Here is an 18,612-nt window from a genome sequence, read left to right on the forward strand (position 1 = left end):
CTGTGACAACCTCGCGAGGCACTTGTATAGATCTCGTCTTTGAGAATCAAGCATTGGTGTACCAAGTCGAACATATATCAGTCTATTTCTCCGACCACAAAGCTTCCTTCATGACTGTCAAGAACTGTTAGTGGAGTCTTTGTTAAAGGAATACGTGTGAAAAATAAAAAAAAAATTCTGTGATAGCGCATACATGTGTTGCTCGATTTCTTTGCCTCAATCTATCGAAAAGGTGAAACAGCTTATTTGCTGCGCTCAAATTTCGCAATAGGAAGTAACGTAATCGTCGGTAATTTTTTTCTTCTTTCCTCTCAAAGAAAGACGGCGCAACCTAAGCGCAAGTGCACCGTCACTACCAGAAGTTATCCCGCGTCTTCGTTCATGTTTTCTGATGTGCAAGACGCGTTGTGTTTTCTACAGCACGTACCATTCACGACTTGGCTGTTGATATTTCATTCGTTCTTACGCATGCGAGAGCATTGCCCATCGTGTTTGTTTCTCATAAGAAAAATAGCGTCCCTGTCTTTTGTTCTGCCTCGACTGGCTCTCAGATCCGATGAAAGAAACTGTGTGCGCGTTTACCCAGAAACCGGAGGAATGCACTCGAAACTCACAACCGTCGCCTCGACGAAAGTTAATATCTATGCAAGGTCGGGGCAAGCAAAGCCGGTGCAAAACTCGCCAGGATTGTTTTCCGGGCAGGAGCTCCAGCCGCAGAGCTTCTGCTTCAAAAAAAAAAAATAATAAAGTCGGACCCGCGACAGAAGAGACGGAGGCCGTTCCCACCAACTATTCGGCCATATTGCAACATTACAGGCTCGAGCGTCGAGTGTACCCTCCACCGCACCCTAAACTCGACAGAGAAGAAAGCCTGATCCTCAGACGCTGCAAAGTAATACGTACACGCACGGAATGATAATGCATCGCCTCTACCCGACGCTCTACGGATACCTCTGCCCACTCTGCAACGTACCCGACACTCTGGCACACTTGCTCCTGGAATGCCCGTGGCAGGAAGGCAGCGAAATGCAACTAGAGACGCACGCAAAACGAGCAATAGAAGCAAACGACCTATTCGAAACGTGGGAGGCCAAGCTAACCCTCGGGGACCTGGAAGACCAACGACAACTCGTCGCCAGGGCAGTCGAAGCCAGAGGGTTCCTGGACTAAGGAGCCTTCCCACCTTAGGGTGATCCCCGTCCTCGCTCGGGACACTGTTTCGTACAATAAACGTTTCTTTCTCTCTCTCTCGGCCAGTCTAGTTCATGGCTGACACCGTTTTTTCTCATTCATAAAGATATGAATAGCAGAAGGTTAACTGCTAAAACGGCTCTAATAAAATTGCTACACTCAACAGCATAACATGAATTCTGGCAACTCACCTAAGAGAACGCTTTTGATTAACGACTAAAGCGTACTACGAAACTGCCAATCAGCTTGAAAACAAGCTTTGAAAACATTTAAGAACGAACTTACTAACTCTAAGACCACATTAAGAGTAGATATCTCATCTTATAACGCGCATCTACGATAGCTTTCGAAACAAATCCTCTCGAAATAAAAAAAGAAAATGTACTAGAGAGAGCAGACAAATGTTCTCCGATTTAATCTTCTCAAAACTCGTAGATGAAAATGAGAGAACTGTGATATCTGTTTCATGCCGAAGTACTAAAGCTGTAAGCTGGATGCTTCAACATTGTGAACTTTTTTTTTTATATTTAGGAAATATCACCACGCGGAATTACATGGACCCGGTTTAGTTATGCAAAAGTTACGCACGTTTAGTATATGCAAAATTCCATGTTACCCGCCGTGGTGGCTTAGCGGCTATGGTGTTGCGCTGCTAAGCAAGAGGTCGCGGTATCAAATCCCAGCCGAGGCATCCGATCGCGACCGCGGCAGCTGCATTTCGATGGGGGCGAAATGTAAAAACGCCCGAGTCCCGCGCCTTGGGGGCACATTACAGATCCACTGGGGGTCAAAATTAATCTGGAGTCCCCCACTGCGGCAAGCCTCATAATCAATTCGTGGTTTTGGCACGTAAAACCCCAGAACTCAATTCAATTCAAAATTCCATGCGATCATATCAAGCATATCGTAAATTTTGGTACTGTCATAGATTAAGGAGAGCATGTCTGTCTTTCATGAGCAATCACATGAGATGCTCTTGATGTAGATTTACTTCTTCATCAAATAATATTAATAATTAAAAAAAAAACGTGCAACACGTGTGGCTCCACATGGCAAAACATCTCACTGCGAGGGAGGTACAGAAGATGTCTACGGTGTTGGGCATCATCATCATCATCATTATCATCATCATCATCATCAGCAGCAGCAGCAGCAGCAGCAGCAGCCGCAGCAGCAGCAGCCTGGTTACGCCCACTGCAGGGCAAAGGCCTGTCCCATACTTCTCCAACTACCCCGGTCATGTACTAATTGTGGCCATGTTGTCCCTACAAACTTAATCTCATCCGCCCACCTAACTTTCTGCCGCCCTCTGCTACGCTTCCCTTCCCTTGGAATCCATTCGGTAACTCTTAATGACCATCGGTTATCTTCCCTCCTCATTACGTGTCCTGCCCACGCCCGTTTCTTTTTCTTGATTTCAACTAAGATATCATTAACTCGCGTTTTTTCCCTCACCCAATCTGCTCTTTTCTTATCCCTTAACGTTACACCCATCATTCTTTCTTCCATAGCTCGTTGCGTCGTCCTCAAATTAAGCAGAACCCTTTTCGTAAGCCTCCAGGTTTCTGCCCCGTAGGTGAATACTGGTAACACAGCTATTATACACTTTTCTCTTGAGAGATAATGGCAACCTGCTGTTCATGATCTGAGAATGCCTGTGCCAAACGTACCCCAGCCCATTCTTATTCTTCTGATTATTTCCGTCTCATGATCCGGGTCCGCCGTCACTACCTGTCCTAAGTAGATGTATTCCGTTACCACTTCCAGTGCCTCACTATCTATCGTAAACTGCTGTTCTCTTTCGAGACTGTTAAACATTACTTTACTTTTCTGCAGATTAATATTTAGACACACCCTTCGGCTGTGTCTCTCCAGGTCAGTGAGCATGCATTGCAGTTGGTCCCCTGAGTTACTAAGCAAAGCAATATCATCTGTGAATCGCAAGTTACTAAGGTATTCTCCATTAACTCTTATCCTCAATTCTTCCCAATTCAGGTCTCTGAATACCTCCTGTAAGCACGCTACGAATAGCATAGGAGAGATCGTATCTCCCAGCCTGACGCCTTTCTTTATTGGGATTTTGTTGCTTTCTTTATGGAGGACTACGGTGGCTGTGGAGACGCTATAGATATCTTTCAGTATTTTTACACACGGCTCGTCTACACTCTGATTCCGCAATGGCTCCATGACTGCTGAGGTTTCGACTGAATCAAACGCTTTCTCGTAATCAATGAAAGCTATATATAAAGGTTGGTTATATTCCGCACATTTTTCTATCACCTGATTGATAGTGTGAATATGGTCTATTGTTGGGTAGCCTTTACGGAATCCTGCCTGGTCTTTTGGTTGACAGAAGTCCAAGGTGTTCCTGATTCTATCTGCAATTACCTTAGTAAATACTTTGTAGGCAACGGACAGTAAGCTGACCGGTCTATAATTTTTCAAGTCTTTGGCGTCCCCTTTCTTATGGATTAGGATTATATTAGCGTTTTTCCGAAAATCCGGTACACTCGAAGTCATGAGGCTTTGCGTATACAGGGTGGCCAGTTTCTCTAGAACAATCTGCCCACCATCCTTCAACAAATCTGCTGTTACCTGATCCTCCCCAGCTGCCTTCCCCCTTCGCATAGCTCCCAAGGCTTTCTTTACTTCTTCCGGCGTTACCTGTGGGATTTCGAATTCCTCTAGACTATTCTCTCTTCCATTATCGTCGTGGGTGCCACTGGTACTGTATAGATCTCTATAGAACTCCTCAGCCACTTGAACTATCTCATCCATATTACTAATGATATTGCCGGCTTTGTCTCTTAACGCATACATGTGATTCTTGCCAATTCCTAGTTTCTTCTTCGCTGCTTTTAGGCTTCCTCCGTTCCTGAGAGCCTGTTCAATTCTATCCATATTATACTTCCTTATGTCAGCTGTCTTACGCTTGTTGATTAACTTCGAAAGTTCTGCCAGTTCTATTCAAGCTGTAGGGTTAGAGGCTTTCATACATTGGCGTTTCTTGATCAGATCTTTCGTCTCCTGCGATAGCTTGCTGGTATCCTGTCTAACGGAGTTACCATCGCATTCTATTGCATACTCCTTAATGATGCCCACAAGACTGTCGTTCATTGCTTCAACACTAAGGTCTTCTCCCTGAGTTAAAGCCGAATACCTGTCCTGTAGCTTGATCTGGAATTCGTCTATTTTCTCTCTTACCGCTAACTCATTTATCGGCTTCTTATATACCAGTTTTTTCCGTTCCCCTCCTCAGGTCTAGGCTGATTCGAGTTCTTACCATCCTATGGTCACTGCAGCGCACCTTGCTGAGCACGTCAACATCTTGTATGATACCAGGGTTAGCGCAGAGTATGAAGTCTACTTCATTTCTAATGTCGCCGTTCGGGCTCCTCCACGTCCACTTTCGGCTATCCCGCTTGCGGAAGAAGGTATTCATTATCCGCATATTATTCTGTTCCGCAAACTCTACTAATAACTCTCCCCTGCTATTCCTAGTTCCTATGCCATATTCCCCCACTGCCTTGTCTCCAACCTGCTTCTTGCCTACTTTGGCATTGAAGTCGCCCATCAGTATACTGTATTTTGTTTTGACTTTACCCATCGCCGATTCCACGTCTTCATAAAAGCTTTCGACTTCCTGGTCATCATGACGGGATGTAGGGGCGTAGACCTGTACAACCTTGATTTTGTACCTCTTATTGAGTTTCACAACAAGACCTGCCTCTTCTCGTTAATGCTATAGAATTCCTGTATGTTACCAGCTATATTCTTATTAATCAGGAATCCGACTCCTAGTTCTCTTCTCTCCGCTAAGCCCCGGTAGCACAGGACGTGCCCGCTTTTTAGCACTGTATATGCTTCTTTTGGCCTCCTAATTTCACTGAGCCCTATTATATCCCATTTACTGCCCTCTAATTCCTCCAATAGCACTGCTAGACTCGCCTCACTAGATAACGTTCTAGCGTTAAACGTTGCCAGGTTCATATTCCAATGGCGGTCTCTCCGGTGTTGGTCAGCCAACATCGAAAAAAGCCAGTTGACGACATTGTTTCACGTTTGACAAAAAAGTGTGATTCACTGAACCAAGTACTTATTCTTAGATTTAAGAAATACCCAAGCGCATGATGGTTCATTTTTGAAAACGCTATCATTCTTTTCCGTCACCCAGTTTGGTAGGAAACGAGCAGATTGTCCTTTTGGAGGCCACATTCAAATGCAATAAAATAAGGGCGATAAATCCGACGGAAAACTAATTCAGTGTAAAGCATTAAGAGAGTTCCTCAACCTTAACCATTCCATTGCATGGGACACAACAGTATCGAAAGCGCCTACGATTTCTTAAGCTGCTCTCACCGCCAGAGGGCCTCCATCGCTGCTCGTGTGGGCGTGCGTGTGCTCGCAATGTTCGCACCTCCTCGTATAGTGAGCTGAATTTCGATACGTCTGCGACTTTTATGCTACGCTGGGTGCTTTCTTTGTTGTTTTTTTACCTTTTTTTTACGATCGCTGAAGGTTACAACGTAGCGGAAGTGTGAGCGGCTACGCATCTAAAATAACAGGGATATTGAGAGGGGGTGAGTAGTGGCTGCTGTACACGATGCACGCCGTAAAAGGTTTGTGCACCATCCGGTGGGCTGTGACTTATCTATTGCACACCCGAGTGCAAGTGGCGAGCTGCGATGTAACGGGACGGTCGAGAACTGTCGATGCGTTTTTATGCGGTCAGCTTTGCGCGGAAGCAGGACTTTTGGGCGCTATGTGGTTACAAAGCGCAGGAAGCTAACGTGAATATCACACCAAATATCCGTAAGGAGTCCACAGCGACCGTAATACTCCACAAGAAAAACAAAAGAGCACCGATTGAGAAAGGCAAGGAGGCGCGCCCTCTCCGATGCTATTCCTGCAAGGTTAAAAAATATGTATTCAAGCTATTAGGCCGGGAAAGGTTAGGTGTCGGCATCAAAAATGGAAACAAAACCGCAGCCTGTAGTTCCCACGGTCCTCTTCAGCAACTCTGGAGGTGACTTGCAACGAATGATTGAGTGCCTCAGCCGACAAAATTGAACAGTGTGCTCTGAGACTCCCACGCAGAAGAACATGGAGCTTTCACAAGACAGGGGTAATTGAATATCGATGTGGGAAGTGTTCGTCTGATAGTGGATATAAGATAGCTTGATGATTATGATGGGAAAGATTAAGGTATTGTTCAATAGCCCGTCAAGAGAATAAAATTTTGTAGTTGGCAATTAGCCTGTAGAATTTTTGTGCAACAATACGTTTATCTAAGCCAATTAGACCCAATAAATCGGCATTATAAAAGCGACATCTACATAAGAGTAAAAATAGATTGGAAAGCGTTCGGCAGACATTACCAAGTCATTAGCGGAAACTTTAGCGATAGCCTTGAAGCTAAATGTGTACATTAATACAATAAATGGGGTGGAAACTTGGACGCAAACAAAAGAGCTTGCGAGGAAGCCAGAAACCGCGACACATGCGATGGAAGTAAAACTGATTGGAGCAAGTAAGAGGCAGGAACAGACCTTTGGGCAGCACATTAGGTCCCCGAAATTCTAATTAAAATTAAGATGAAGAAATGTACTTGCACAGGGTGCGTGATGCGCGTAAGTTCTATTTCGAGATTTTTTTTTCTATGCCGCGAGGTAGCCTTTCCGCTCACTCCCCTGCAGAAAAAAGAAAAGTAAGAAAATGAACTATAATGCGTAGGGCAATGAGCGATGATCTATTATAGTTACTATATGGATACCAAGGGAAAGGCAACACGGTCGTAGGCGGTAGACAATGAAAGGAGGAAATTCGCAGGTACATGATATGTGGAATCGCCTGACACCCGACAGGGGTAATTTCAGGATGGTAGAAGAGGCACTGCAGCCAACATAAAATAGCCTAACAAGAATGATGATGATGATGACGACGATGATGATGAGGATTATGGCCTCCAATTGGCAAAAAAGAAAACCTACATCATTGTAGCCATCGCGTGATGCTGGTGGGCCGATGCTTTCATAAGACACCAAGAGGTTGATTGATGACTGCGGTTCAACGCCCCAGAGGCTATGAGAAACGCAGCAGGGGATGGTCCGGATTAATTTGCTCAACATGGGTTACTATGACTTGCGCCGAAAGCGACAGTTTGCACCCCTCTCTGAACGAGACCACCACGGTAGGGAGTCAAACCCGTTACCTTGTGGTCTCAAGCAAAACGTAATTGCCACTGAACCACCACGCAGAGTCACTGAACTTATTTGAAATATCGTTATCTTAAAGAAAGAGGGCATCAATTATATTTAACCTTGTATGAAGACTCATTCCGTTTCCATGGTTGTTCGCGTCTTCCCCTTGTAGGTGATGGCTTCGTCAAATACATTTTTTTTTCACATTTCGCAATTGATTGCTTCACAATATCGAGAAGAGGAGGGGGCTAAAACCACAAAAGCACACTGCCTGTTTGATTTGTAGAACATAAGATCAGATAACTTTGACTGGTTGACTTTAATGCCCGAAAAGTATACGGCGACTACGTTAGGTGCTGTAATGGATGACTGCGGATAAGTTTGACCTCTTAGGACTCTTCATGTTCACTTTAATCCCAGTAAAAAATTAGCGGAGATCGATGACACGATATCTTGCTGTTTGTTTAATACGCCTGACAATTGGCTTTCCTGAACGTGAATCGTTATTACTTGGCTGAAGTTCACAAAGGTTAAGCCATATTTTCGTCTAATTTGAACCTGTTAGAGTGTTTGTTGCATTAAGTGCGCATTGCTAGGCGCAGAAAAGGTCTCCATGCCTTTTATACACCATACTCATATGTCCTATGTTGGCTAATTAGAAGGATAGATCGTCAGTGGAGACACGTATCGCACTACTGTGTCTGTCTCGTCGCAGTGGCAAGCAACTGACGCTTCTAGGAAGGCTGTGTAGCAGTGGTGAACTTTTCATATCAGGCACACTCACGTTAACATGATTTTGGCTTCTAGCGTGAAGTGAAACAAGGACACAGAAAGGAGCAGACAGGAAGAGCGCTTGTTACCGTACCAACTCGCCCAACTGTCTATCCTTTTGCACACTCACGTGCCATGCGCAGTATACCAGAGAGAGAGAGAGAGAGAGAAAGCTTTTAATTTAAAAGCGAAGCCGGCGCCATATTAGCCTGCATACCACTCAGCTGCAAATAGTATAGAGGGGTAGACAAGCACTTTGGAAGAACGTGGACAGAAAAGAGAGGAGGGAGAAACAAAGGTTGCAGGCCTGCGCGGAAAGCGTAGCGCACTCACAGCGTAAGCTACAGCGCCTCGACGGGAGCTGTGTTTTCGGCAGCACGCACCAGAGGGCGTTCGTACCTGGCGAGGAGGCGCCCACCGAAGACTGCGCAGGGTACGCGGCGCACATTGTGGTAGCCTGTCACACGTGCGGCTCCAACCCACGATGGGGGATTGGCCAAGGAATGGGAGGATTATTCCAAATTAATATGGAGCATAAGCTTCCTAATATCTATGGAATTAGCATTGTATAGCGTAGAATTACCGGTGTCACATCCATTGACCCGTGGCACCTGGCACCACGTTGTCGATGACGATGATCTATCCCCTTTGAAATGAGGCGTTGACAGATGGTCACCTAGCCTGGTTTAGTTGACCCATGCAGCACGCGACTGCTACATGCAACTGCTACGTGTCGACACTATGCGGCGCGCAGCTCACATCGCGTCACACGTGGCATGATGCTACGCAAATGGTGATGATAACGATTACGAATATCATAATTATAATGATGACTTATTGGCATTCCCTTCGAAAGGAGGCCGTGACAAACAGTTAACTAGCCTGCTTGATTTAATCAATTTGCCATACATGTTTTCAATTTTAGGATTCTTGCTGCGAAGCTCTACATGGATAGGGCATTTCCGTCGTCCGCGAACAACCCGCGCACTAGCTCGTTGTTGTTGTTGTTGTTGTTGTTGTCCTGAGTGGCCGTGGCACATACCCACAGTGGGGGATTGGCCAAGAATCGGGTGGTTTAATTAGGTGCATAAAAATAATAATGATAACAAGGGAGTTAACAATTTGAGCGTGTGAGTTTAAAAGTAAACGTTTTGTGTTTGCAGAAAAAAGGAAATAATCAGATGAAAACCGGGTATAAAATAATAATAATAATAATAATAATAATAATAATAATAATAATAATAATAATAATAATAATAATAATAATAGATAAGAAATAAAAGAAAGCTATGGTTGGGAGGGAGAACGATCAATCTAAAATGGAAATCGATTGGTTTCAATGAGGTAATTTTGGATCGCCAAGCAAACATTTCTGTGGCTGAACCCAACAACGGAGGCTCCGAAAGATAGGATCACAGGCACTGATAAAGTTAGACCAATAGGGCGAAGCGGGATTTCGGGTAGTCGTTTTCTTATAATAGAAAAACGTCTGCAAGACAACAAGAAATGGTCGATTGTCTCCGCTTCGCCACAGAATGAGCATAATGGAGAGGGGACCAGACTAGACCTGTGGAGGTAGAAGTTCAATGCAGGTATACGGCAGCGCAGCTTCGTGATGGACACTTCAATTTTCCGTGTTCTGCAAAAATCTCTGTTCCGAGGGTGTAGGAGATGTCCGTAATCCACAGAGTTAGTAATTGCGGAGCCTGATACTGACTGCATAATGATACTCCTGCGAAATCTAGCAGCAGTAACATAAGCAGTCAATGGGCAGCAAGGGAGAATCGGGCCACTTATCGATGCTTTGGCTAGAGAGTCTGCAATTTCATTAATGATTAGCCCTTTATGGCCAGGCACCCAAAGCAAACGCGCACTTCTCAAGTAACCAGGTACCAATGATTGAAATGTCCTCATCACGCGAGAATCACTAGAAGCAGCAAGGGATGAGCACAATGATAACGAATCAGTGACTATCACGGCTGACGTAATTGGCGGTCCTAATTTGCGTAATGCCAGCACCACGGCCATGAATTCGGCTAAAAAGATCGGTATGAAATCTGGCAGCCGAAGAGAAAATGTCCAATCGAGAATCGGGGAAAATATTCCTACACCTGACTTTTCTTCACATCGTGAAGCATCTGTAGCAATTACAACGTTTGTTTGAAGGTTTTTCAGGTGATCTTGTAATTTACCGTCTAGAATGCGGTGTGGAAGTAATTTTGCATTATTAAGAAAGATGTCATCGAATTGAATATCCGTGGCAACAGCTCTGTCGGTAATGCGAAGTACATCGCATATGCGCACGTCAAGAGTCAAGTAATTTTTGCACGAATACAATTTGCGGATTATTTAGTCGCGGCCAGATGACACCGAAAAACAATGCAGGTTGTGAAATAAAGATTATTTGGGGTTGACGTAGTGGGTATTCATAAATCCTTAAGAACGTCTGCACCGTCAAAAGCCGGAAAGTGCACGAAAGTGGCGGAACACGGGATTCTAGATAAAGAATAGAATTTTCAACAAATTTAGCAAGACCTAAACACAGAAGTAATGCTTCTCTTTCTAAGAGGATTAGAGGACGGGATATGTAGGCTGGAGCTCCAGAGAAGAGCACGCAACCAAATTCTAATACAGGGCGAACGTACATACGATATATCATTAGGAGTGTATCTCTTCTCAATCCTATTCGACGACTGCTCAGCCTAGCACGGGTACCTTTCCCAGTCACATGATCTATGTGTGAGCGCCAGTTGAGAGGGGCGTTATAAATAAGTCTGAGGTATTTAACAGATTCCACCTGTGGTATGTCTTGAAGGTGGTAAGACAATGAAATGTGCACTATGTCACATATCGGAAAAACGAGAACAGCACATTTGCTGGCATTGAGTGTGAAGTGACTAGCATCTAACCACCTCTCCAGATCATAAAGATAAGTTTGTAGCCGTTGGTATAGCGTGTGGATGTCGTTTGCAGATGCAAAAAACGCAATATCGTCTGCATAAACAAAAGTAGTTATTTCTTGATGACAAGGTAGTGTGCTCATGAGAATATTAAAAGGCATCGGGGAAAGAACTGAGCCTTGCGGTACGCCTCTCGTTTGTTTGTGTTTAGAAGAAGAAACGCCGCTTTCGTAGCAATAGAATTCTCTTTCACCTAAGAATGACTGAATCCACGCTACTATTGGCGGCGAGGAGTTACGGAGTCGCCATCTATCGGAAGTGCCTCGCTGGCGTAGTATGAGGGATCACGCGGCGCGCTCTTCATAGGTTTTGCTGTCAGCGCTCACTGAAAACACCACGCGCGAGCTCTCCCGGACATTTCTGCAAGTACTTTCGAAACGAGAGAAGTTTCTTACTGTCTAAATAATAATCTTGAGCAAACTGAAAGCACACAATCGTTTACAGACGCTATCTCTTTACCGAATACGTACAGTGAACGCCACTGCGCGCGGTCGCCGCGATGGAGTCTCCCGAACCGGCTTCTTGCGTGAAAGGTAGGTAAACGCTGAGAGCAAACTATGTGAAATATGTTCTTATAGTGTTTGTATAACTAAGTGGATCGTAATAGAACGAAGCCTCAATGCAGCGCTCGCGCAGATTCGCAGCGACCGACTGCGCGTCTGCATGCTTGTCCGCGCACTGTTTCGCTTTCGCCGCGTGCGCGTTTTCGCACCGTGCCATAAGCTTTAGGCCGCAGAATATGAGCATTTGACAGTATACAAGCAACCATTGTTGCGTGGGCGCTATCAGAGCTGTGCAAGAATAATTTCATTGTAGAGACTTCGACGCCTACGGATACTGTGATGTGCCGTCGCGACGATTCAACCTTTCTTTTTCCTTCTAAAATCTTTGACCTTTCAATATTATTTCTCGAGTTGCGTCGCACTGTATGTTTATCGGTGTTCTCAGCGTGCAATTTCCCGCTGCTCCTTTTTTGTAATGCAGTGCATTAATTCATAACACAAACATGACCATATGCCATGCTTTATTTAAATGTGCTTCTTACCGCTGCCTTTCCACTCCACTGAACTTGCCAGTATCTATAGCATCGACAAGTTCACAGATCAAACCGTCATGACATTAGTCGGGTAGCGGACTCGGGTGAGCGTCTCAGTGCGCGTTTTCAGAACATCGCAGACCGGTCGCCGTAGCAGAAATCTTCCTCGCGTCTGTGCTTACTGCATACCCGAGTTGTAGCCGATGACTGTTTGCCGGTTTTATGTTTCGCGAGCCAAGCTTCACGCAGCTTCTTGTCCTGCGGCTACGTGTGAATAAGGCTGACACCGGCCTCCGTTACGTGCGTCCGGCCCTGCGGCACCGAGCAGTAGCCTACCATGTTGCGCGCCTTCAAAGACAGCCACTACCTATTGTAGTGCTTTGAAGCGTTGTAAAGGAGACACTCGAAGCGGGAAAATTTCGCCACTAAATGAGGACCGCAGCGTACGAGGGAACTTAAACTCGTTTTCAGCTCGATTCGGCGCGCCCGAAGCAGCCGACGCGGCCGCTATGTCCACGTGATCCCTCCTAGCACGTCACGCCGACGGTGGCGCCAGCTTTCCCAGTGGTGGAGCTCGAGGCCAATACACCCAGGAACACCACAGGAAGTTAACCGATTGATCAATACAGTGTGCTCCACAGTGTCGTATGCTTTAGCGATATCGAGCGTCACTAAGGCAGCGTATTGCTTATGACGTCGAGCGAGTTGTATTCGGCTTTCTAAGTCGACGTGGGCATGCCAGATGGAGCAGCCGGCCCTGATACCAATCTGACAGGGAATAAGAATGGAATTATCATTAATAAATTTCATGATGCGACGGTGAAGAAGCCTCTCAATGAATTTTACTACGTTTGATGTAAGCGCAATGGGCCTAATGTTCTCCAATACGTACCTTCCTTCTTGTTTCTTAAGCATCAATATTACTTTGGCGAGCTTCCAGTGCAACGGAATCCAAGCATATTTAATTGGATAATTCACCAGGTCTAAAAGAACGTTAGGCGATTCCTGTAACAATATTTTTAACATTGCATTTGTGACGCCATCAAGGCCAGGGGCTGAATTCGGTAAACATAGTGCAGTCTCATTTAGTTCAGCTAAGGAAATTGGAGTAAAGCCATCCCAAGGATCTAATGTAGAATGAATAGCCGGAAGCCTGGCCGTAAATCGATTTTCTAAGCCTTCGGCAATCTCTTCTAGGGAGGCGCTCAGTTCCTGCGGGGTCAAAACAATTGAATCTAATGTTAAGGGTGTTGGTAGCACCTTGCTAGCACGAAGGAATACAAATAAAGCACGCTTATTTTTTGAATTAGATAGATAATCGTAATGTCTAATATCGTATTCCTCTTTGGCTCGATTAACAGTACGCTTAAATACACCAGCATGAAACTGATAATTTTTCCAATTTGTCGGGCACTGATTATGCAGAAGCACTTTCCAAGCGGCCTTTCTTTTTTTGTAGTCCGGCGTACACTCATTATTCCACCAACGACAAGCGGTGCCTTTAGCCGAAGGGATGACAAATTCAGCTTGCTTCCGGGAATCCTCTAGAATTGAGCAAATGGTCGAAGTGATTTCCTTATCATTGGCATTGGCAAGTTTCGAAACGGCAGAACGCAAGAAAGTCTTAAATTTCGTATGGTCCATAATGAGCACGCCTGGTATTCTAAAGATGTTATTTAACAATTGATTTCAAATGACACAGGAAGATGATCACTGTGGTTGCTGAGTCAACCGCTACCCACGACAAAACCTTGATGCCAGCACTACAAAATGTCAAACCTAACACTGAACGGAAGGATCCTCTAGCAAACGTTACTTGTCCTGTGTTCTGACATGAAAGGCGACTATCAATAGTCCACTCCCAAAGTCGCTTACCACACAAATCTGTTTTTAGCCCCCACGACACGTGATGCGAATTAAAATCCCCTACAAACAAAATTTCTTTCCTACAGGCAGCCACAGCCCTATCAAGTTGACGTGTACTTTGCACAACGCTGGGGAAATAAGCATTTATAATTGAAAATGGATGGTATCCTGGGAGACATAAATCTATGGCCAAAATTTCACAGTCGTAGTCCATGATTTGAAAAGAAATTTTTGCCTTGTGACAAATTTTACTGGAAACAAGTATCATTAATCCTCCACCTCGCGAGTCTCTATATAATCGGAAGGACCGAAAACGTTTTAAATGAAAATTTTTCTCTGGTGAAAGCCACGTTTCTTGAAGAAGTAAGATATCTGGATTGAATTGAATAGATAGGCAAGATAAATCTGTTGAAGCTGAAAATATAGAACGACAGTTCCACTGCAGCACTTTCAACTGTCCAATGGTGTTGAACGCACAGCAGCGGCAACTGCTGCCTTTAGAATACTTTCTGTAAGCACAGGAGTTGGTTGACTCTTTTTTGATTTTGGTTTCATAGTTTTTGAAATTGGGGACCCCATACGTTTGGGAGCTCGAGTGTCAAGTTCCATGTCTGTGACACTAACAGTGCCTGAATAAGAGGGCTCATCCTCGCGTGTTTGGACTAGCGAAGTATAGTGTCTGTGGAATGTTCTGCAACTGTGGAAGGCGTCTCTACCTCGTTGCTAGGCATTCGAGGTGTGGCGTTAGATACTGGGCACTGCATTGGTGTCTTAGTGGGCTGCATTATTTGCATCATGTGACTGGAAATGATTTGCGCTAAGCAATCAGAGAGACTGGATATCAATTTATCCATAGCTTTAGCCATTGCTTTTTCCACAGCAGAGTCAATTGCTTCTGAGAGGTTAAGATCTATGCTTGGAGTGTTGCGCGCTGTAACACAAGAGTATCCGAAGGTCCTGTCTTTGATAACTCAAATTGCATCTCTTCGGGAGCAGCGACGGCGGTCGATTATTTCAAAAATTTTTATTTCTTGAGCGCGAGCTGAGCAGTTCGAATAGTCTGCTGGGTGTTCTCCCCCACAGAGGCAGCACTTTTGAGATTGAGTAGAGCATTCACTTGAAGAATGACCATCCCCACAGGTGCGGCAACGCAAGCTAGACTTACATCCTCCTGCGCTGTGCCCGAATCTCCAACAATTCTTACACTGGATTGGAGGTGACGCAAGCGGCTCTACACGGAACACAAGAGGCCACACCTTTATTTCAGGTGGGCATGATGTGCCCACAAACGTTGCAATAACAGATTCTGTCGGAACCCTCTCGTTATTTGCCAGTCGATTGCAACGGTAGATAGCAATGACGCCTGCTGCGGATAGCTTGTCCAGGGTTTCAGTAGGACTTAATCGGGAGTCTACGCCCCGTACAAGACCCTTGGTGCACGCAAGGTGAGGCGGAATGAAAGCACTCACCGGGGTGGAAGCGAATGGAGTGCATTTCAAGAGGTCTTCTACGCAGGTCTGGTCGGGTGAACGACACACTATACCTCCCCGTCCGAACGCTCGCACATCAGTGATGGTCTGGAAGTGGTTGGACGTGGCCTTAAGTGCCTTCTGGACAGCCTGTGGATTCGTGATCCTGATGGAACCTTCATTGGTAGGCACAAGCGCCACAGGAATGGTGCTGACGCCACTCCGAAAAAATAAATCTATGGGGAACCAGGCAGATCGCGCCTCGCCAGGAGAACTGGTCGACATCAGCTCAAGACGGCTGACGCAAGGAATTCCAATCAACCAGGAACTAAAATACGGTTATTGAGACACCTTAAAGGGGTGGAGACATCAACATTTTCGTTCATGTGTTTGTTGATTCAAACGTTGCGTCATGCTTCAGGGAGCACGATACACACAGTGGGATTCATATATATCCGGTAAATAATTTAATAATAGCATTATTATACCGAGCGATTTCGGTTTCGGTTTCTGGGCTCAGGGGGATGCTATGACGTCACAGAGGAGGAAACGCAACATGGCTTGGTCACGTGGGCCACAAAAAATAGTGACGTAAAACTATGCTGCGTCGTCTGCTGGCGCATACGCGTGCTCTGCTAGCAGAGGTCAACAACTGGCGATTCGAAGTGCATGTCGCGATTATTATAATTATTCTGAAGAGCGACAACAATGGTAAGAAAATATTGCGGCTTGTGAGAGTCGGTGATTCATTCCGAAGCGCCGTTTAGCTTTGAGTGAACCGGAAAAGGCCTAGCGATGATATCGGCAGCGCCGAACGATCAGAGGCGGTGAAGCTGCCGTCGGTGTCAGAGTGACCACTCCTCGGTCGCTGATTGGCCGCTTCGGCGTACGGCTGCCGCACAAATGGGTCCCGGGCCCGTCCTCTCTACGGCAAGGAAATCTCGCCGTTCGCGAGCAAAACCGCCGTCGCACGGGTGCCCGCGAACGGCGAACAGCGTGCGGCGAGTTTCCGTGCCGGTAACGTGGACGGGCCCTCACATCGAGAAAGGCCAAGCGAACGAGAGACCGCTCCGAGCTGCCGAACTATGCGACTACGCCAGAGAAGCGGACAACACGAACGCCGCATATCCTGGTCCCTTTCGGAGTCGGCCGGCTAGTGTTACACTCAAACGTGTGAAGGCCCGTCCGCACGGCAACTCGCTGCACGCAATTTGCCGTTCGAGGGCCGCCGTGTGGCGTTCGTGTTGTCCACTTCTCTCCTCTTGCGTCCGTGTCTGCAAGCCTTCTTTGCATTAAGAAAGGATTTCTATATGCCTGTAGCTCGGTCATAGTGGAGGCTATGCTCGGTCGCTCGGCTCAGCAGCCTCAGCAGGCTCCGTAATCGGCATTTCATCGCTAGTCATCATACGTCACGTTTTTGTGCTAGTGTGCTATGACGTCAATATTTTCGTTCCTCCTCTGTGACGTAATAACTGCCGCGCTAGCGATGGGTCTCGACTACGAGAAGGAGTTTTTAATGACTTTTTGGAGCTGAATTAGAATTATTTTGAAATGTTTGCAGCGTCCAATACCTCGTCCTGGGTGTCCTTGCATACGGAAACAGCCTACAACATGCTTTTTATAGCCTCAAAATTTGGTATGGTATGGTATGAAGAACATTATTTAGGTCCTGAGGGATCAGTCTGGGACTGATGCGGGCCGCTCCCACGTCGGTACAGAGAGGCCGAGCCCCTCTGCCATCACACGGGCCCTCTGGACAACCCTGAGTTGGTCCGCCAGCACTTCACTGTGCAGCATTCGCTGCCACCACTGTTCACCTCGAGAACCATCACCGGCCAACGCCAAGCAGCGCCACAGCATGTGTTGTAAATCGAGCAAACCCCGACACTTACTACAATAGACTGAAACCCCGCAGTCCGGATTAATTTTATTCATGATGACCGGGTTAGGGTACGTCCGTGTCTGCAGAAGCCTTAATGTAACCGCCTGCGGCCTACTTAATTTAGGATGTGGCAACGGGAATGTCCTGCGCCCTAAGTAATAGTGCTTGGTGATTTCGTTGTAGGTTAACAGTTGGTCCCTGTATTTAGGAGCGGGAGATCCAGCCTCTTCAGGGAGTACACGGCACACTAATCCTCGTGCCTCCCTGTGCGCCACCTCGTTGAGGTTACGCGGGGCTCCCTCCACTGTCCCCATGTGCGCCGGGAACCAAGTAACGGTATGCGAAGTGATATCCCTACCCTGCAGCAGTCTGTTAGCCGGTTCCGCAACAAGTCCGCTCGAGAAGGCTGTAATCGCAGATCGCGAGTCGCTAAACACCAAAACTCTTCTAGAATCAATTAGTGCTAGAGCAATAGCCACCTGTTCAGCAACCCCCGGGTCTTTGGTATAAATGGAAGCAGCATTTCTAACGCTCCCTTTGCCATCTACTACCAATTTGGTGTCCCAACCCCTTTAAACCACCCGATACTCAGCCAAAACACCACCGCAGGTCAACGAAACGGTCGCTCTGTCGAGGCCAGCAGGAACCAGGGACAACAGACAGAGGAGAACGCTTCTTCTTCAGGAATGGCGGTCCTGCAAGATCTGACGAACGAGATCGGTGCGTGCTCAGACGCGCTTGGAGGTATGGTATGGTATGGTATGGTATGGTATGGTATTCCTTTGCGATGGCGCACACCCACTGTGGGGGATTGGCCAAGATTTGGATGAAATTAGGCTATCTTTATTAAAAAACTGAAAATGGTAAAGCTAACTGGAGGAAATGAACAAAAATAAAATGTTTAAGAATTCAAGAAAATCTCTTTGTAGCAATTATAAAATCCTCCACGGTTGAGCAAATATCCCTGTGGCACTGTCCAAGAGAGGAGGCTCCTAGAGAAAGGATATTTATAATTGAAAAGCTCAAACCAAGCTGTGTAAATCTTGATTCTAGATTTTTTCTTAAAGAAGTGAAACGGCGGCAGAATATGAAAAAATGATCTATTGTTTCATCTGCTCCACAGACTGGGCACAGAGGGGAGGGCACCAGACCTGCCCTGTGACGATAGAAGTTTAATTTTGGTATTCGACAACGTAATAGGGTAAAGATGACTTCAGTTTTTCTGGTGTGAAAGGAA

General features: G+C 46.0%; 2 protein-coding genes across 9 annotated transcripts in view; one reads left to right on the forward strand and one right to left on the reverse strand.

The window, feature by feature from the left end:
• LOC142557819 (salivary peroxidase/catechol oxidase-like) overlaps positions 1-5,610 on the reverse strand; it is a 129,052-nt gene extending 123,442 nt beyond the window's left edge. The window contains exon 1 of the mRNA XM_075669974.1: positions 5,551-5,610. Coding sequence (XP_075526089.1) covers positions 5,551-5,567 — 17 coding nt within the window. The 5' untranslated portion in view covers positions 5,568-5,610. The remainder of the gene's footprint in view (positions 1-5,550) is intronic.
• LOC142557817 (chorion peroxidase-like) overlaps positions 1-18,612 on the forward strand; it is a 141,901-nt gene that overhangs the window by 12,105 nt on the left and 111,184 nt on the right. For 6 of the 8 annotated variants that reach the window (XR_012822855.1, XR_012822856.1, XM_075669973.1 and 3 more), the window contains exon 2: positions 17,985-18,119. The exons of 1 other annotated variant lie outside the window; for it this stretch is intronic. Coding sequence is in view for 5 of the 7 variants with exons in the window: in XM_075669973.1 (XP_075526088.1) it covers positions 17,985-18,119 (135 nt within the window). In the remaining 2 variants the exon portion in view is untranslated. The remainder of the gene's footprint in view (positions 1-17,984; positions 18,120-18,612) is intronic. One more of the 8 variants, XM_075669968.1, reaches the window with a different exon arrangement.

The sequence above is a fragment of the Dermacentor variabilis genome, chromosome 9 (assembly GCF_050947875.1).
Source record: "Dermacentor variabilis isolate Ectoservices chromosome 9, ASM5094787v1, whole genome shotgun sequence".
NCBI lineage: Eukaryota > Metazoa > Arthropoda > Arachnida > Ixodida > Ixodidae > Dermacentor > Dermacentor variabilis.